General features: G+C 49.9%; 1 protein-coding gene across 1 annotated transcript; it reads right to left on the bottom strand.

The window, feature by feature from the left end:
- Positions 1-5982: 5982 nt before the first annotated feature.
- Positions 5983-20726, bottom strand: FSAF1 (40S small subunit processome assembly factor 1). The gene is made up of 7 exons (XM_069484720.1): positions 20591-20726; positions 18579-18925; positions 10041-10097; positions 9148-9243; positions 8931-9017; positions 7853-7905; positions 5983-6827 (listed from the first exon to the last, which is right to left on the bottom strand). Exons 1-7 carry the CDS (start codon positions 20676-20678, stop codon positions 6689-6691), a joined length of 867 nt encoding a protein of 288 aa, XP_069340821.1. The 5' UTR covers positions 20679-20726; the 3' UTR covers positions 5983-6688.
- Positions 20727-20776: the final 50 nt, after the last annotated feature.

Genomic DNA, 20776 nt, shown 5'->3' with positions numbered 1-20776 from the left:
CCCCGGGAAGGCCCAGGGCCACAGGGGCACTGCAGACCAGGTCACACTCTGGGGCAAACCTCCAGGAAAGGTCAAGGTCAAGACACAGGCTTCAGATGTGGGGAGGTGGCCACTTGCAGCTGCAGAAGCAGGAACATGTCAGGTGCTTGCTCGGTGAGACCCAGGCTGAAGGTCTTTCCAACCGCGCCCACCCTGGAGACCGGACGTCCAGAGCCCCAGACTGAGCAGGGAGAGGACGCGGGAGCAGACGAAGCAGAAAACGTTAAATGCATGATGTAGAATTGCTGCCTTCGCGCTAAGCTGTCGTATTAAGCATGAGAGGCGTTTGTTTAACGTTGGCAAAGGAATCGAACAAGAAACAAAAAGCTTTGTGTCCTTGTTTTGGCTGTCGATAGAACTTCCATTTCCCTGCCTTCCTTTACCCTGTTCCCCCCACCCCCCATAGCATCCACTTTCTGTCATTTGTTGGTATTTGGTGGCAGCTCTTGGTCCTGTTGTTCATGTTCCACTGAAAACACGGGGGTTGGGGGGAGTGGTAAGAAAAGCAACTTTTTTCTAATTTTTGTATTGGTATCCACAAGCGTTTGTATTTTTTTGAATTGCAAACACTGTGTTTTTTGGTCTTTGGGGGTTGGTTGAACTTTCTGTATTACCTTTTGGAAAACCTGAGTTTTACCACAGTCTTAAGCAGATTTGAAATAAATTCTTTTGACACTGCCGACCACTGAACGACCAGGTATGGTCTGTAATTCCTGCCAGGCAAGGCCTGCCTTTCTCCAAACAGGCCCCGACTGCCCAGCCGTCGGGGCAGAGGCTGCTGGAGGGGGGGCCACGCCGGCCTCACCCAGTGAGGCTGGGCCTCATGGGTGGCAGGGTCAACATCTGGGCCTCGCTGGGTGGCAGGGTCAACATCTGGGCCTCGCTGGGTGGCAGGGTCAATATCTGGGCCTCCTGGGTGGCAGGGTCAACATCTGGGCCTCCTGGGTGGCAGGGTCAACATCTGGGCCTCCTGGGTTGCAGCGTCAACATCTAGGCCTCACTGGGTGACAGGGTCAACATCTGAGCATCGCTGGGTGGCAGGGTCAACATCTGGGCCTCCTGGGTGGCAAGGTCAACATCTGGGCATGGCTGGGTGGCAGGGTCAACATCTGGGCATGGCTGGGTGGCAGGGTCAACATCTGGGCCTCCTGGGTGGCAGGATCAACATCTGGGCATGGCTGGGTGGCAGGGTCAACATCTGGGCCTCGCTGGGTGGCAGGGTCAACATCTGGACATGGCTGGGTGGCAGGGTCAACATCTGGGCCTCGCTGGGTGGCAGGGTCAACATCTGGGCCTCCTGGGTGGCAGAGTCAACATCTGGGCATGGCTGGGTGGCAGGGTCAACATCTGGGCATGGCTGGGTGGCAGGGTCTACATCTGGGCCTCGCTGGGTGGCAGGGTCAACATCTGGGCATGGCTGGGTGGCAGGGTCAACATCTGGGCATGGCTGGGTGGCAGGGTCAACATATGGGCATCGCTGGGTGGCAGGGTCAACATCTGGGCCTTCTGGGTGGCAGGGTCAACATCTGGGCATGGCTGGGTGGCAAGGTCAACATCTGGGCCTCGCTGGGTGGCAGGGTCAACATCTGGGCCTCGCTGGGTAGCAGGGTCAACATCTGGGCCTCCTGGGTGGCAGAGTCAACATCTGGGCCTCGCTGGGTGGCAGGGTCAACATCTGGGCCTCCTGGGTGGCAGGGTCAACATCTGGGTCTCGCTGGGTGGCAGGGTCAACATCTGGGCATGGCTGGGTGGCAGGGTCAACATCTGGGCATGGCTGGGTGGCAGGGTCAAAATATGGGCATTGCGGGGTCGCAGGGTCAACATCTGGGCATCACTATAGCAGGGTCAACATGGTTCTGCCTCGTGTGCCCGGGGAAATATTGAGGTGGTGACGTCTGACTGTAAATCGTCAGGCCCCACCTCACACAGTGGGGAGTTCACGGAATTCGTTTTTGCAAGAGGTCATGAGGCCGGGGATATGTAGTGGTTAACATACAGATAAGGTGCATTCATGAGTGAAAACAGATCACGGGTCTACACGGAGATTTGGGGGACACATCCGGGAGGCTAACCAGCCCCTTCCTCCACACACAGTGAGACCAGATGCGTCTGGCCCCAAAACTGTCCCCTGCTGCCCTTCTCACATCGCGATCCTCAGGGCCGCCACCTCACACGGTCCCTGACAACCCCTGAGACCAGTGACCTACAGGGTCGCTGAATGGGCTCAGCTGGGTGGGGGCAGACGCTGAGGTCAGTGTGGAATGTGTCTTAGGGGGGTGCTCTTGGGGTCAACGCCTGTGCAAGCCGAGGGCAGGAAGCGGGATTGGGCGGTGGAGACACGGACCTGCACCGCAGACCCAGCAGTGCCCTCAGCCAGCGCGACTCTGGAGCCGTCCCGAGTTGGGCTGAGGGGGCTGGGCTTGAACACCCTCGCGTGGGCCACTCATTGACCGTGGCCCCCCAGGAAGGGGGCGAGGCGATCCCTGCAGAGGGTTCACACCTGAAGCCCGTCCGCCCTGACCACTCTCAGCAGCGGAGGGAGCAAGTCCTTCATCTGTGAAAGGGAATCCAGTGGGACATCACGGTGTCCGTCACAATCTGCCACTGGGCCCGCACAGGTCTGTGCTTCACACAGTGTGAGCGAGAAGCTCTTCCAGAAGTCCAGAGAGGCACACTTAGAAGAGGAAGGTCGGTGGGACAAACTCCGTTCCCTGCCACTGTAGCTGGCCTTGGCGCTGCAACTCATCTTTCTGCCTCCGGCCGACCTTGGCTGACCTGCTGGAGGGACCCAGGCCCTCGGCCCCGGGGCAGTCTGAGCCCCAGGGCTCTGGGCCCCTTTCCGTGCACGGTTGCTGCACTTGTCTGGCTCCCATCAAACCTGGACAAAGGCCGTGTCCGGAGATGCACAAGTGGACGGCCCGGGTGCAAACGGGTCCCTCCCTGCCACCGTGTGACGGCAGCCCTGTTTCCTCTTGACGGTCACGGTCAGTCACCCCTGCAAGGAGGTGGCTCTTCTTGCCCAGGCAACAGCCTTAGCTCAGTGGGGCCCTCCGCTTTGGGAAGCAGGGTCTCTAAGTCCGCAGGGCCAGGAGTGGTGGGGGTGGGACCCCCAAGTTCCTCGAGCGGGTCCCTGGGAGTCATGGAAGACGGGTCATGGATTCTTTTCACTGGGACACAGCACCTTACAAATGTCATGACGTTCAGGGTGGCTTAAGGTGTCTGCCGCTCCCTGGAGGATGCTGCCTCTGCTCACCAGGCGTCACCTCTGAGATGGCACTTCAGCGGCACCTGCGACAGGCCTCCCCTCGTCCCAGCAGGACAGCGCAGGACGGTGGCCCCGGCACAGGCGGCCAGGCTTGTACCTCCTTTGCCGTCGAGTGGGGCTCTTGGTTGGAAGTAGTGTTGTCCTGTGGGACCCCAGGCCAGGGGAGGACCCAACGCTCCACACGCCCTGGTGACAGGGGCGCTGGAGGAGACCTGCGGGCAGGGGAGGAAAACCTGTGCCGAGAATGGGTATCTGCTCCTGTCGCAGAGGTTTACTTTTCCTTCCGAGGTGGAAAGGAGCCAGTGTAGACAGCATGCCACCAGGTGGCTGGCTGGTCTCCTCGGGGGAGGGCCCCTCACAGGACTCCTCGCTGGACTCTGTTGTGGGCAGGTTGAACATCTCAGCAGCAGCGGAAGTTGGATCCGCCCTAGTGACACTACGGCAGAGCTGCCACCCACGCTGGGCTCGAGCCCGTTCACGACGGGAGCACAGGCTTTGCCCCTTCGGCTGAGGAAGGGAAAGGGATGGCACAGGTGTCTGGATCTGTCCACACAGCCTGCTCGTGCGTGATCCTGGGTGCCCAGTGGATTGCCTCGGAGCCCCCGACTATGACACGGAGGGTCTTACAGATCCGGCTCACGATGAGACTTCTGGCCTCACGGTCATTTGGTGTCAGGGCCGGCAGCCGGTTTCGCTGCAGCTGGTGTGACCCCCCGAGTTCCCAGGCCCAGCACTCAGGCTCCAGCCAGCGTCCCTTGCCCCACAGTCCTGCCACTGACCTCACTGAACATCAACCGGACCACGCCTCGCTCCCGCAGCGCCCCCTGGCCGCCCGGCACGCACAGGCAGATTCCTTAACGTGACCCCGAAAACCTTCCCCATCCGACCTTGATGCGCCTTCCGCCCTGAACTGTGTATTCATAGCTTCGGTTTCCTACACCTGCCTGGTCCTCTGCCCTCTTGGCGCACGCTGCTCCCTCGGACCAACACGTTCGTCCCCACCCGCCCTTCCCTGGTGCCCCGGGGCAGAATGGGCCCCTCGCCACCCTGAGCTCGCGCAGCCCAGGGCCAGAGTGCGTGGCACTAATGCAGACGAGGAAACCAGTGAGCCGGTCCCACTTTCGAGATCCTCTCTCAGGAAACCCGTCCGGACTCCCAGATAAAACTCATCCGGTGGGTGTCAGGGCTGCCCATGTCTCTTTTGTATAAGGCCAGGTCATCACACATGCACCAGGGATGAATCCCTGGAGGGCAGGGACACTGTGCTTCTGTCCTCTCTGTCTCCTCACACCTGGCATGACCTCTGACTTGTGTCTGATGCTCAGCGTAGGTGTATCTGGGTCTAAACATTATCCGCAAAGAAATGTCTGAGTTCACGTGAGAATCCTTGGCCCTGAGCTTGGAGAAAAGAGGGGTTTAGGATGCACAGAGAGGGGAGAAGGGACAAGTTACCCTCGCCGAGAAAAACCCAGGAAATGACGCCGGTGCGACCGCAGTGCTGGGAGCAGGGGGCCAGCCGGTGGGAGGGTGGGCAGTGCGGGCAGGAAAGAGGGGGTGCTACAGGCCGGAAGTTTGGGATTTTCCCCACGAGGCTGATGATGTAACAAGCAAATGCTTCCTTTCACCATTGGTCCAAATGAGGTAAGAGCGTCCACAGTTTATCGTGACGACTCTACTTGCTAATTACTTTGTCATTGTAAGAACCAGGCTCTGCAACCCTCTTTTGGCCAGCTGGGCTTGTCCCAAGGCCGAGGGTCTGGAGCCATCCCAGTCTGGGCCAGCGCCCCCCAACGTAACGTGCTCCGTCGTTGTGTCCTGAGCTGCGTGGAGGGGTGCACTGCGTGTGCGGCTGGGAAGCGACCTCTGCCGGGGGAGACGGCAGCACTGGAAGCCACAGGACGGGCACGTCCCTTGCCTTGGTGGCCACTGCCAGAGCCTTAGTAGTGACCCCGTCTTCCTCCGGACTGTTTTTTGTTGTCGCTTCTCTCTGCTGCTGACCTTGCTAGAGGAAACCTTGTCAACAGTCAATAAACAGCACAGCCTTAAGCTTGATCTTCAGTCCTTAAACTACAAGGTTTTTTGTTGTTTTTGTTTTTAGCCTTTATACCTTGTAGGTGTTTCCAGAGCGCTCAGCGGTCAGAAAACAGCTCTCCAAACATTTACACAGTAAATTGTAAACTGAAAAAAGAACCAAGCTTAGTGACTTACACTTGGGATGTGCATGCTTTTCCAAAATGGACTAGCCTGGGGCCAAGGTCCAGCCTCTGACCGGTGCTCGGCTGTCTGAGCCAGGAGGGCTCCCGGGAGGTGGGGCCGCCCCGTCCCCAGGCTCTGCGAAGACAGAGCTTAAACCACAGCAGTTCCTACTCTCGTCGGTCACATCCAGCCCCTGAGATTTCCCTCATGCCTTCTCTCATGTTTGAGATCTTCTACACCTTTGAAAAAAATTACTCTTAGTGTCAAAATATATGTTCTAATGAATTCTGCCTTTCAAAATAAAACTGGAAGAGAAAACTTGTTCCAACTTTGCTGGCACTATTCCAAACATCCTGGGAGTTCCTCACTTGCCAATGCCAATGTCATCTTAAAGTCACAGAACAAAGTCACTGATTTTTTTTAACCAAACTTTATTACTTACAAGGCTTGGATCTGAATTTTTTGGCAATTAAAAAAAAAAAGCCAAAATTGTTACCATCATTGAAGACTTTTTTTAAAATGTGCCACATTTGAGAAACTGCCATCACTTTAAGCAAGGGGCAATAACATTAAAAATATATGACTCCGAGGGAGACAGTCTCGCTTGAACACAGGTAAGAAGATACGAGTTAAAATCCCGTTGTGTTATTTAATAGTCACAGTCATACAAATTACAAAAGTTGCATTTTATTTATAGAACTTCTTATGAAGTAGATTTTATACACATGGTTGGCTGAAAATCAAAACTGCTTTTCCACAAAACAAATGATAAATCACCAGATTCTTGGTTCTTTCGTGGTATCACGACATGAAAGCATTAAAAATATTACAAGGCAATTTAATGTAAATTACTAGCATTTACAGAACAGTACAATTATGAAAAATTGTATTACGACCAAATGCACCAAACACCGGTGAGCACAAAGCCGAAGCGGCGCTCGCTGGACAATGTGAGGGATGCTTTTCGGTCGGTTCACTTCCTATTCACGCTACACGTGGCCCAGCGTGCTCAGCACCGTCCGACAGACACTTCAGCGACTAGTGATGTTATTTGATTGACTTTTTCCCCCAAATGAAAAAGCAGTCTGTGAAATGGGAAATAAGAATCATCTAGAAGTCTTGCCGGGGTCCAGTTTCAGCACAGCTGACTCAGTTGTTCTCATTCCTCTTGGTACCTGATACAGTACTTCACTTAACCACTCTGGAAGAATTTATTTTCTTGATGTCAACTGGGCTCAGAAGCAACGTCCCATTTTTGAATTTTCCAACCTGTCCGATCCGTCCACTGGACAAAATACTGGGAGCTGACTTCTTCTTTTTGGATTTCCTGGAGGTGAAGTCGGAGAAAGGTGATGTGAACAGTTAGACCTACAGACACCCATGACAGCAGCGCCGCCTGCCCGGCCGCCGCAGCCTGGCCCGCACACTCCAGCCCCCGAGCCATGCGGAGCCCCAGCCCCCACAGCGCAGTCCCTGCAACGTGCCAACCGCCCTCCTGCCTCAGGGCCTTTGCACCGGCGCCTCTGCGTGGAGGGCTGTGCCACCAGGTCTTTCCAGGCTGTCCCTTCCTCCTCTGTCAGTTCTCGACTCAGATGTCACCTCTGTAGAGTGACTTCCCAGCTCAGCCCTCATGACTTTCTTTGGCAACGCTCTATTTCAACCTTGTCACAGTCCTTGCCAAACCTGACAACACCTTACTTCTCTGTGCGTCTGGGGTGCTTCCCTCACTACTCTCTGGGCAGAGACGCCTTCCGTGTGACCGTGGCTGTGTAGCCACAGCAAGGGCACCCGTGTGCCCGGCGCACTGCGGGCCCTCAACAGAGGGCATCTGACTGCTTCACGGCCTGCACGGCGCACTGGGAGTCCAATCGTCAACTTTGAAACAGTAATTAACGGGAGAGAAAGGCACCTGAATGAAAGCTAAGAAAACAAGCACACAGCAACAAAATCAACGTTCCGTTATTCAAAATCGTGGCACTCCACGTTACGCGGTATGCCACGGAACGGGCGGCACCGAGCCAGACTGTGCTGTCCTGTCCGCAAACGCTCTCAGGCGGGAACAGAAGTCTCCTGTGGGAAATGTCAGTCGCAGCTTTTCCAGGAGTCCCCAGGGTGTCCGTCTCTGAAAATGGGAGACTGGAGGAGGGTCCCAGTTCAGTTCTGAGGCAGTTATTTGATCCTGGGCAAGTCACTAAGTCCTATCTTCCCCTTGCAGGGTCTCAGGAGGGTCAGTGAGAGGCAGTGGAGCGGGGACGGGCGGGGGACGCCGCGCGTACCCGAGGCACGATTTTCAGAGCTGAGCAACAGACTCATGCAGACCGCGCAACCCTAGTGCCTGCTGGTATCACTCACCTGTCTTCCTGCCCTTTCCTCTTCTTTTTCTTGAAAATATCTGTTTCCTGGGCCTGATGTCAGAATTTAAGATAATACATATGTCAGTAATGGATAATGAAGATTCAAAGACAGGCAGGAGGTTTGTGACCAAAAGCCACTGATACACCATTTACTTTTAACATTTTTTCAAGTGGGCATGTTAAATACCACAGTCTCAAAGTTTTACCCTAAAACCCCTTCAAGAATGTGAAAGGCTATTTCCTTTTGAGTGCAAGCCAAATCTTCCGTTTTGGGTGAAAGGTAGGGAGTACAACACCTGTTACCCTGTGGTTGTTCATAGGCCCTTGTGTTCTATACAACGTAAAATGCAAAAAATTAAGTATAGGAGAAAGGTCAGAGTAGCCTACGTTACCAGAACAAGGGTGCTACAGTTTGGATATCTGACCCTCCAAACCTCATGTTGACATGTGACCCCAGTGTCGGAGGTGGGGCCTGGTGGGAGGTGTCTGGGTCATGGGGGCGGATCCCTCAGGAAGGTCCTGGAAGCTCCCCACGGTAAGGATTGAGTTCCCACCGTTAGTTCCCTCCCAGTTCCCTTGAGAGTCTCGAACTGAAAAACAGCCTGGCACCTCCCCCGCCCCCCACATGCATGCACGCACACACACTCGCACACACACTCACACACACACACACACACACACACGCTTCCCTCCACCGTCTGCCATGAGGGAAGCAGCTTGGGGCTTTCACCGGAAGCTGAGCAGACGCTGCTCCAATGCTTCTTGTGCAGCCTGCGGGGCTGTGAGCCAATGAGCCCCTTTCCTTATAAGTGACCCAGCCTCAGGTCTTCCTCTACAGCGACACAAAAGGACTAAGACAAGGAGTCTGCTGTTTCAAAGCAAACCTTGCATGTAAATATGGCAGATCACTCGACTGGTACATGAAATATGGATGACTCAAACAAGTCGAGACTATGTACGTGACCCTTCGACTCTGGTGTCCTGACTGCTTTCCAGGCAGCGGCCTCCCGCATGCCCCGGCAAAACGCACCCATCTTTCCGCTCTAGTTTGACAAAGAACAGACAATTACACCTACCATTCTCTTTTCTTCTTCCTTTGCTGCCTTTTTTTCTTTGATTTGCTCCTGCAAAACCTTGTAATTCACATAACTGCTTTTGGGAGGCTGAAATGAAAGAAACGTGTACCATCAATTTTTATTCTGCAAAAATGTCTCAGTGCCCCTTGCCCTGACTTGCCCTTGGCTGTCCCCCTTTCCGCGTCCTGTCTGGGGATGGGAGGCAGCAGCCCCTCACCTTAGCTCCCAGCATAATGGCGCGTTCCTGTTCCAGGACTCTTTCCTTTCCTTTCCCGTAACCCGTGATCCCAAACCGGTGTACTTCCAGGCGAGCCTGTGGACGCAGAACAGAATCAGACGCAGGTGCATCCCGACAACGCCACAGGAAAAACGTCGCCCCAGGAATGATGCGTTTCAGATCTGCTGTGTGTAGCAACAGCACCGAGGAGTGGCAGTTCTGCTACGGTGTGGACAAGGGGGCTCTGTGGGGGCTCTCCCACCGTGATGTCACCGTATCTCACAACATTGTGCTCCCATGTTTAATTCGGACAGCTGACACAAAAAATTACCTCCACACAAATGAGCAGCAGAGCTAGGAGCAACGCAGAGTTCTGCAGGACGTTAGGATGCTCTCCAAAACAAGCCCTTACTCACAAGGGCAGTAATTTCAACTGAAAAGTACCTCTCCCAACACACCTGCTCACACTTAGAAGCCATTTATCACAGAGCTTCCAACACAGACCCACGTTTTTAGAAGGAAAGGTCCCTGAGACCCACTCTTAGCAGTTGAATTACTTCCTCCTGGCCTTTTTCTTATGCATTTTTAAAACCTTATTACAGCCACAGAATATACATATCCCTGCTTTTCTTACATACCACTGTATCACTGGTGGTGTAGTCATAAAATCATCATGCATTAAATGAGTGTGTAATATTCAATCAGAGAATGTTGTTTAAGCATTTCCCCACTGATTAAATATGTAAAATATTCATTTTTTGGTATTATAAACAAAGCTGTTAATTTATGATAAATTTAATAAATTTATGATAAATTTAATAAGTATATAAATAAAGTTAATTATAAATAATCTCAATTATAACAATTAATTATAACAATCTCAAAGTACATACCTTTTCTAGGTTAAATTCTTGTTTATCCACATCTTTCTTAAAAACACTAGTTTCAGTCTGCAGAGAAAAAAATTCTTATTCAGATCATCTGTTACTATAACATTATAATATCAATCACCAACAGAGTAGACAGGTTTAAGAAGCCTTCCAACTGACCATCTCACACCCGTCAGATTGACTACTACCAAAAAAACAGAAAATAACAATTGTTCACAAGAATATGGAGAAATTGGGACCCTTGTGCTCTACGGGTGGGAATGTGAAATGGTATAGCCAATGTGGAAAACAATACAACAGCTCTTCAGAAAATCCAAAACAGATGTATCACACAATCCAACGATTCCTCTTCTGAGTATATATCCAAAAGAACTAAAGGTAGGGTCTTAAAAAGATAGCTGTACACCTATGTTCACAGCAGCGCTGTTTGCGATAGCTACAACCCGGAAGCAACCCAGATGTCTGTCGACCGCTGTAGGGAATGAAAGGTGGTACGTTCGCACAATGGAGCATCAGTCTGAGAAGGAAGGAGATCCTGACACCTGCTACCACACGCGTGAACCCGGAGGACGCTATGCCAAGTGAAATAAGCCAGTCACGAAAGGGCAAATACTACATGATTCCACCCACGTGAGGTACCTGCAGGAGGCAAAATCGCACAGAAGAAGGTAGAATGGTGCTGCCAGGGGCCGGGGAGCAGGGAGTGGGAGGCAGTGGCGCACGGGTTCAGAGTCACCGTTGAGGAAGATGAGAAAGTTCTGGAGCTGGACGGTGGTGATGGTTGCACAGCACTAGTAATGTATTCGATACCGCTCAACAGTACACTTAAAAACGGAAGGATGGCAAATGTCATTATGCTTATTGGAAACAAAGTGCCTTGAAACTGGCCCAGGTAGCTAAATACCCAACAATAACACAAGCCTGGTGTTCAAGATCCTAATTCACAGAAGAAAAATGGAGACAATATTTTTTAAGGTCTCAAAGCTTAAGAAAGGAATGATGAGAAACCAAGAAGAAAGAAAAGATGGTAAGAAGCAGTTTCTATCACAGGCACCACCTACAGACAATTTTGTTTGGTGGGAGGTTTAGAAAAGGATAACCGTTTGCGCAGGGATTTCAGGGAGTAAGACTGTTATACCGCACACACTACCACGCTAGAAAAATAATTTCCTTCCTTGGGGCCATGGTGTTTTACTAGGAAAATAAAATAAAAACTTTGAAAACAAAATGATCCTTTCTAATTTAATGAAAAACTTGTTATTTTTGATAGTTTTCTGTGTGTGACTTATATGCAACTTGAAAAATAATTCACATGGATCCTGAGATAAATAATTCACGTGGCCCACAGAAGAGTGGGGCAGTGTCTAGTCTCTGACAGTCCCTGCTGTCCCCAACAGCAGCCCCACAGAAGTCCTAGCTCCCTGCACTTCAGGCCACAGTTGTCCCAGCTGTGGGGACACCAGGACTAAGGGGCCAGCTAGACCAAGGGTAGGGTTGGGGCTTGACACAGGCACACTAGTGTCCTCACCCCTCTGTTAACATTTCACCAGAAACACCTTAGTTTTGTAGCTGCCGATGTGTTCTGAAAAAGTGTCTGAGGTCTAGATCCTTGCATAAAGCAAATGCAAACATGTTTTTGGGAAAAAAATTCTTGGCTCATTATGTCATAGATGCCGACCCCACCACTAACTCTTCCTACCCACAGCTGTAGAGCCACTTCCGCACGTTGCTCATCACACATTCCCCAGTTCAGAAACGGTCTTCTCTGTTTTCTCTCCCCCCATGTTTTCTGCAGTAGGAGGCCATACTGCCTGCAGGCAATATCGGCTTCTCCCCCGCCCCCAGGCACACAGGAGACTCCCGCTCCCCTGCCCGCCTGGTGCCAGGCGCGCTCACGTGGCTCTCTCTGGCCACAGAACGCGAGCAGAGGGGACGTGTGCCCCTTCCACGTGGAAGCCTCGAGAGCCATTCATCAACTGCCCTTCCCTGCATAAAGCAACTAGACCCCCCCAGACGGTGGCACCCACCCTCCTGGCTCTGCTGACGAGGCCGGGTGGGGCAGCAGACCTGGCCCTGCCAATCCTGACGGACATGTGACATGAGAAAAATTAACTTTTGCCTTTTAAACCACTGGGAGGTGGGGATTGTTTGTTATCGAACCGCAGCCCACCTAGCCCAATCAATCCAGCCTTGCTGTCCCACACCACCCTCACGTCTGGAGAAATGTTTGAGGACTTGCACGCTAGGCAAGGAAGAAAAGCTAGACAAGGAAAGACGAGTTTGGGAGAAACGTGCGGGCGAGGGATGAAGGCAGGCAGTCTGCCAGACTCAGGGAATCTGTCTACGGGCTGACTTGAATAGTTTCCCCTGCGTAGCTTAGATTTTTTTTTCAATCTGTTATTAATAGTTACTGTGCCCAGCCTATCTCCAATCAGAGAGAGAGGAGCTGTGTAAATGAACACTCGCTTTTAAAAATGCAGGCAGTTTTAGGAATATTAAGAAGTTTGTTCACGCCTCAGTGAGTGTAAATTAACTTCCACTAGATTCTTTTCTTCCTCGTGCCCCCCTGACAGCAGACCTACTCAAGAACAGGGAGTGTGGTATAGCCGGGTCAGGCCGCAGCACGATGGGGTGCGCTGGTACCGCAGAGCGAGGCGGGGTGGCAGGGACCCAGGCCCGATCAAAGCTGTCTGGCAATAACCCAGGGAAACGTCTTTATGTCTAGCGTGGTTCCGGGTCAGTGCACTGTGTCACTCCAGGGCAAAGAGTCTGCTCTGACCCACATCTCATTTCTCTAGTGCAGCAGTTGAGTACACTGTTGAAGGGAAAAACCTGAGGTTTGAATCTGATCTTGGGCACTTACTTCAGCTCCACAATGCTTTATCTGGAATCCCTAGAGTCAGCTCCAGCTTTAAAATTCAGAAGTCTTATTACATTTTAAAAAGGCGCCACTCTGGCTGGGCAAGATGGCTCACGCCTGTAATCCCAGTACTCTGGGAGGCCGAGGCAGGAGGACTGCTTGAGCTCGGAAGTTCGAGACCAGCCTGAGCAAGAGCAAGACCCCATCTCACCAAAAAATAGAAAATTAGCTGGGCGTGGTGGTGCGCACCTATAGTCCCAGTCTCAGCTACTCCCGAGGCTCAGACAGGAGGATCGCTTGAGCCCAAGAGTTTGAGGTTGCAGTAAGCTGTGATGACACCATTGCACTCTATCTGGGGCAACAAAATGAGACTCTGTCTCCAAAACAAAACAAAAAAAAGGCACCATTGTGAAGATACTGAATATTAAATACCACTTCCATAGGGTCCAAGGCTGCAACCCATAATTAAACATGTTCATATTTCTATGGTAATACCTATGAATACTCACACCACATGAGATGAATAAAAAATGATTTTTAAAAGGCCTCATCAGTTTTTTCTGCCAAATAAATTTGCACTAATCTTAAAAGAAAAACAATCAAGTTGTGGTTTCCAAAGCTCTGGGCGTTTTGGAATCACAGACACAGGACCGTGGGGTCCATGTTTAACTGTAAGCAAATAACTTAACCTCCCCAGGCTTCAAGCTCCTCTGTGACATGGAGACAGGTCCCAGGAATTGTGAGGGCTAAGTGGGATAATGAATGAGTTAATGAACGTAAAAACCATACTCAGCACATAGTGAATATCACTCAGTAAATATTAGCACTTCGAGACATGCCCAGAAACAGCCTGTACGTGCTTCCGTTCCGGTCACGGATGCGAGGATCTCTTCTGACCCGCACAAGAAAGCTAAAGTTCCTGAAGCAGGGGCAGCGAATGGCTCGTGTCAAGATGGCCCAGTGCTAAGCGTGGAGAAATGGCACTGACCCGGCGCTCTAAGGGCCCAGCAACACTCGGATCTTTTAGGCAACACCCGACACTGTCAGTTCTTAAGAGCATAAGAATTTTCTTCCTCAGGAAGATGTGCACCTATGGGGTGAACCTACGGGGTTCACCCACTCTTTCCTCAAATCATTAGCCCAGGCCACCCCATTTCGAACCCAGACTGCTGCAAGAAACCCCTAACTCAGCCCCCTCATGCCTCTTGCCCTTGCTCCCCTATAATCCATTCACCATGTAGGAACCAGAGTGATCTTCTAAAAAATATAAATCAGATCACCTCTTGCCTTTGCATAAAATTGTGTGGTGGCTTCCCATGTACTTAAAGCTGAAATCCCACGGCCCCACCACTGCCTGGGAGACCCGGCAAGGGCCGGCCGCAGCCTGTCCGCCTCACACCAGCTCCCCCTCGCTCCCCTCCGTCCTCCTCCCGCTGGTCTCCCCTGGGCGTCTGCACGGCTGTTTTCTCCTTACTGGGGTCACTCTTCCTAATACAGCATCAGCCTGAGGGTTACATCCTCAGGGACGTCCCTGACCATTCTACCTAGAGAAGGTTCTGCCTGATACTCCCAGGACTCTGTTTCCTTCACAGTGTTTATACTAAATAATTCTTTTTAATTATATTATTAACTTACCTGGGGCCCTGCCCGACTGCACTTGACTGTACAGCCCACTCCGTGAGGGCAAAGGACTGTTACCTTGTTCACTGCTGTATCTCCAGGAACTGGCAAATACAGGCAACCCAATTATTTGCTGAATAAACGAAGGAATGAGTTAAGTGATCTCTTACCTACTATTTCCTGTCAAATTATTTCTATTATAATTAAAATTAGGACACGATCAGGAAGTTCATTTGCAGGTTGGACATTTGGAATGGGTAACATGTTATATAAACAGTGGCCAAGCTCCCAGAGAGGCCCATGAAAACCTGCTTCAATGCAAAATGCAGCTTCATTGTAGAATTTACAGCACAAGTCCAAGTTCTTGAAAAAGAAGGTCATTTCTTGGGTTCAGGCAGGGCAGCTGGAGTGTTGCCCAACCCACCAAGTATTCTCCAAAGATGACCAGTTGATTCCACGATTCGTCAATGGACGCCATCAGTATTTTATTATGTACTTTTGCTAACTCCGTGCTGTCTGAACTGTCCTGCGATGGCTTAGCAGCTTTTGGAGAATAAGGGCACAGCTATACTTTCCCGCGCTATACAATCTCTTAGCACAGCACGATGCATCCTATTGGCCCCAGCCGACTGACGCCCCTTCAACCTGGCTTGCCCTGCACCCGGGATAGGCCATAACTAGCGCTATATTCACATGTGTTTATTTACATGCTGTAATGTCAACATTCTAACGTCTTTTTATGGGTGCGTGTGTTTTTACGGGTCCACATTTTGTCTCCTTAACCAGACACACTCATATTTTCAAAGGATATCTTTTTTTTTTAATTTTAAAAAGGAAAGGGCAGAGCACCAAGGACAACTGCAAATTTTCATTACGGTCAGGAAGTTCAAAATGTAGACAGAATGGAGGCTCCTGAGAAAAGCCAACTACAGTGAAAATGGCTCAGCTGAAGCAAGAAGAAAAAGACCACTGGACAGCCTGCTACAGATGTTCTATAAACAGCAGGGAAACGCAGACTCATTTGGTGCCAACTCTGCTGTTCTTTCCATTAAAAAGAAAACTTTCCATTCCAGAAAGAGGAATACAAGTGAGTGTAAGAGGAAACCAAAGTCTGAGACATTTGAAGAAACAAGGGAAGGAACCTAGATGCTTTGTGTTAGTTTAATTCTGTACGTGCAGAATTATATTGCAAAGCAGTGCTTTCCAACCTTTTCCACATCCTGGCACACATAGGAAATACTTATATTTGTAGGGTACACTGGGGTCACAGGACATGGCCAGCTTGGGGGCTCTGGCTTTCCTGAGGGCTGAGGGGATCCATTTCTTAGCCCACCTGTAACAGTTCCCAGAGCCCCAATATTTGGAGCGTAAGAGTTGGGAAGCTGACCTAAAATCCTATTCATAAAACAAAGGTAGACAGATTACAGAATGCACTGATGATCTTTGAGGAAGAGACACTGGTGAGCTTGACATGAAGTGCTACCTGAATTCTAGAAAATTTTACACAGGTGGTTTTTAAAACCATAAAGATGAGGCGAACACCGGCACAGGCGAGCAATCCTACATTCAGAGCATGCTTAGCAGGCCGAACGGTCTCTGGAGTGGGTGGAATCGTGGCCTCTGAAAAGACAGGGGCCATGCCCGGCCCTAAAACTAATCACAGGTGTCCTTACAAGAGACAGGCAGAGGAAAATATGAGACTTGGACACACAGGGGTGAAAGTCTCCTTAGGGTCTCTTTGTCCCACACAGGTGGGCGGACAGATCTGCAGCTACTTTGTAGCAGGTTTCAGGCTGGACCCCGCCTGCAGCAAGAGCCCAACCCGGGGCCAACTGTGGACTCAGGAGTTTGTCTCCCAACGTCTGTGGAGGTGCAGCAGCCTCAATTCTAAGCTTGAAACTGCAGGCACAAGCCATTGGAGCTGGTATGCTCTGGTGCTAGTATTTCATCTGACTTATTACCAACTATCACTCTGCAGTTACAGTAGGAAAGTGCCTCTCGTAAGGCCAAGTATTCTTACTACCTTGTAGCAACCATGTGTCCCCGCACTGCCACAGGAGTGAGAGCAGGACAATGCTGGTGGTGACACGGCAGTACAGCAATGCTTCATGTTCATCCTTTCATTTAATTCTCACAACTTTGGTAGATTCTATTCTCCTATTTTACAGATGAAGGAATGAAGTAGTTACTCAAGTTCCACCACATATGAGTAGCTCTGAACAAGGAGCGTCACGTGTAACTTTTGGTGATGTGACTTCTGGAAAGTCACTTATCTCTTGAGATTTGGTGTCCTGGTGTACCAGTAAAAAATATTTAAACTGATCAGGCCAGTTTGGGGGAAAGGACCACAACAGAGCTGTTGAGAATATAAGTTCTTTATGGTATTTAATCGCATTGAACCTAGAGAAGGTTCCCAAAATTTGGCACAAAAGGAAGTCTCTGCCAGTATATATTAGGTGATTTGGTGAATGTACTACAGTGAGGTGTAAAAATGGACTTAACATGGAAGTATTAGAGGTGATAGGGAAAATTTTCATACGGGAGGAAACATAACAGTCTAGCAAGATGCATGGAGCCCACATGTGCTAGAACAAGTTCATTTCTATAAACCAATCTACATGTCTAGCAACTGAAATCTTCAGATTAGCCTGTATGTCAGCTAAAAATAACTCGTTTTCCAGAACCTTTAAGTAAAGGTACTTAATAGTCAATAAAAAGAGAAAAGAAAGTCATGTTTTTTTTTTTTTTTTTTTTGAGACAGAGTCTCACTCTGTTGCCCAGGCTAGAGTGAGTGCCGTGGCGTCAGCCTAGCTCACAGCAACCTCAAACTCCTGAGCTCAAGCGATCCTCCTGTCTCAGCCTCCCGAGTAGCTGGGACTACAGGCATGCACCACCATGCCCGGCTAATTTTTTCTATATATATTTTTAGCTGTCCATATAATTTCTTTCTATTTTTAGTAGAGGTGGGGTCTCGCTCTTGCTCAGGCTGGTCTCGAACTCCTGAGCTCAAACGATCCGCCCACCTCGGCCTCCCAGAGTGCTAGGATTACAGGCGTGAGCCACCGCGCCCGGCCAAGAAAGTCATGTTAAGACAGAGGCAGAGATTATAATTACACAGCCACAAGCCAAGGAATGCCGAGAGCCACCTTCCGGGCAGAGGCAAGGAAGGATTCTCCCCTAGAGCCCTCAGAGGGAGCATGGCCCTCTCAACACCTTGATTTTGGACTTCTGGACTCCAGAACCGTAAGAGAATAAATTTCTATAATGTTAAGTGACCAAGTTTGTGGTAGTATGTTATAGAGGTCTTAGAAATTAAGTCATACAATCCTCATTTCCTTTTTTGCTATACAGAGGTTTATGGGACATGGGGGATGCTACAGACATGGGATATCTGGATTTTAGCAATGAATTTGACAAAGCCTTTAAGATATCCTTGTGGGGGGGGGAACCCCAGTTCAAAGGACTGAATTTTGGGTCGGATTTACAAGTTCAGTCTGAAAAAGACTGCTGCTCAGTAAAATCAAATTGCTTTTCCACCAGCACGTAAGTTCCTTGAGAGCAAGAATTTCTGTATGTTTTGTTCACTGCTACACCCCAGTGCCTAGAACAGTGGCTGGCACATAGTAGGAATGTCAGAAATAGTTGTTGAAAGGGCCAACTCGGCAGGCCTGGGTTTATCAAACCCTGCCCATTCCCAAGAAAGTCCTAGTTTCATGATTGGCCACTGGACGGCTCCCGAGAACCGAGCATTTAGAATACACTGTCTGAGCAAAGTGTTTTTGCATACCTGAGACCTTGAGCCACTGCTGTATCAAGTTTGCCCAGAGAATTCATACTAACAATGTGACTGATGGTAAACACTGCTTTTCTCTGGAGGCCTAGAGCTTGAGTAACTAAGGTCAGTCTGTATGCCTACATGACTGAGTCCTGTTGGTCCTTTTAGCAAATCCTCGGGCCTGAGGGTGCTTCTGGGCCCTCCTAACATGGTACCTAAAGATATTCACCTAACAGCACAATGCCAGGGGTTTCATCATATACACAAAAGCTAATCAACTCATTACCTTTGTGCTCTCTTCTCGTTCTGGCTTCAGTTTTCTTTTTTTATTGCTGCTGTGAAATTCTACCACTTCTATTCGTTCCCTGTTGTTCTTTAGGGAAGAGGGAGGCACTGCAGCAGCAGGGACTTCTAGTCCAGAAGGGGGACCTGTGGGGGTGCCCGCAGGAGCACAGCGCAGCTCCTCTCTGAGTTCCTTGAAGAAGCTGGAGGCACTCTTCCTCTGGCCTCCTGGGAGAGAACCAGGTAACGGAGCGGGCTCTGCTGCCCAGGCCACTGACGCCCCCACATTGGTCTTCTTGTTTTCCCTTTTCTTTCTGATCCTCTTCTGTTCTGTTTCATTTGCTGTCTCTCCTATTTATTCAAACACAAAAAGAAAAATAACTATTTTTGGTTTTAGCTATCACCAATATCACATCATATGAATGTACTTATGCATATCCCACAGATATAAGCACCCAGAACACACACAAGGAAATAAACTATTTGTTTTTCTTCAAATACAGTATATTTGCATAATTTATATACTCCAAAATGCAGTCATCTTTTGCTAGATAACTATGTCTTTGACCCTTACTAGCACAATTACTTTAGTCCCTACTTTGGTCTCTACTCAAAGTATCATCCCAGCAATAGTCCTCAGGACTGGTAATTCCAACTGGCTCATGCTTTACACTAAAAATGTCAGACACTGAAGCCAGTGTTTCTTTTTAACACTTTCTAGGGCTACAGAAATATGTAATAGTCTTCCTGTTTTTTTCACAGTCAGGAGTTAACATGAACTTAGGACAATAAGCTCAATTTGAATGTCTTTATTTTCTACTAAATCCCCTTATCTACTCTTTGTTTTACCTGTTCAAACTCACCAGTCACCTGAAAGTTCCAACCAGATTCCTGGGCCTCATTATTCACCTACAGTACAAATACCACAGAGTTCTCTAAATATCAGCTGACAATTTATGCTTGCTCTCAAATTATTTGATTAATCTTTTACTCTATGACAATGAGTAGGCACATTCCATGCCTTCAGAGCTCCTATGATAGAATGATTTCCAGCTTCTGTTGACATAAACTATATTTAGGATTTTGCATAACAGTTTTTCCCTCTAGATTTTAAACTTCTCAAGGTCAGAGTCTGAGTCTTCTCTGTCTTTTATTATTTCCAAGGGCACAGAGAAGCTCTGTCCAAGTGTACGTTAATGTAAGCGTAGGGTCTGGGGCTTGCCTGTCTGGGAATTGGAACCCAGGCTTGGCAAATTACCAGCTAGGTAAACTTCAGCAAGTTTTTTTAACTTCTAGTGCTTGTTTCTACATTTGCAATCATGCAGTTGATGACAGTGTCTATTTCATATGGCTGTGCAAAATAAATGAGTAAATCATACGATAAGTTCTCAATACTCTGGTGATTTGGCAATCAATAATAAGCTCTTGTATTTTTCTTTTCCCCATCAAGATAAAAGAATGAGGGCAAAAGGTTGGCCCACTTGTGAAATAAAAGGTTGTGAAAAGCTTCACATGAAAACACTCTCTTAGTCCTTGGAGAGGGACACACAAGGACGAGGCTGGTGAATTACCCATGAGGCCCCAGGGAGACACGACACACACTAGGGTCAGGCAGGTGTGGGAATTGCATGAGAGAGGGTGACTTCCCAGAGGTCAGGAAAACGTGAAGTGGGCTATTTCGAGTCCAGGGTCCTGTGTGCAGCGCCCCAGTTAAGTCTGAAAGCCTTGATGTTACCGACAAGCAACTAGGTTGCTCCTCACACTTGGGGACAAGTTGGAAGGTCTGATTCATGAATAACTCAACGGAGCCCCGACGAGGGGGCAAGGTAAGAGTGATTTCCGATGGAGAAGTGTGTTCTGGACCCACTATTGGAACCAGGTGGGACGAAGTGAGGGGTGCTTGACGCGCAATAACCTTCAGCCAGAAAGCATAGGCCATCCCAGTTTGGGCCACACGGGAGTCCCTCGCTTCCCCAAGTCCGCTCTCCGCGTGGGCTCCGGAGTCCCCGCACTCACCAAAGTCGTAGAGGTTCTGGAGCAGAGCATCCAGAAGTGTCGGAGAACCGGGCGGCGCGACACGTCCCGGCCCCTTCTCCTTCTCCATCGTGGGGTCTGCCACCCACCTCCAGCCCGAGCGCCCACGCGGTTTCGGCCGCGCGGCACCGCCGCTTCCGGGTTCCGGCGTCTGTGCGCGTGCGCGGC

This window comes from Eulemur rufifrons, chromosome 11 (assembly GCF_041146395.1).
Source record: "Eulemur rufifrons isolate Redbay chromosome 11, OSU_ERuf_1, whole genome shotgun sequence".
In the NCBI taxonomy this organism is placed as follows: Eukaryota; Metazoa; Chordata; class Mammalia; order Primates; family Lemuridae; genus Eulemur; species Eulemur rufifrons.
This window is presented reverse-complemented; position numbering and strand designations above follow the sequence as displayed.

What these genes read in the sequence shown, in the direction of transcription:
- FSAF1 (XM_069484720.1), bottom strand. Translation starts at nt 20,678, where the DNA reads ATGGAGAAGGAGAAGGGGCCGGGACGTGTCGCGCCGCCCGGTTCTCCG. An exon ending in AACGAGAAGAGAGCACAAAG is followed by an intron (nt 10,098 to 18,578) that starts GTAATGAGTTGA and finishes TTTTCTCTGCAG; the next exon opens with ACTGAAACTAGTGTTTTTAA. An exon ending in CCATTATGCTGGGAGCTAAG is followed by an intron (nt 9,018 to 9,147) that starts GTGAGGGGCTGC and finishes CTTTCATTTCAG; the next exon opens with CCTCCCAAAAGCAGTTATGT.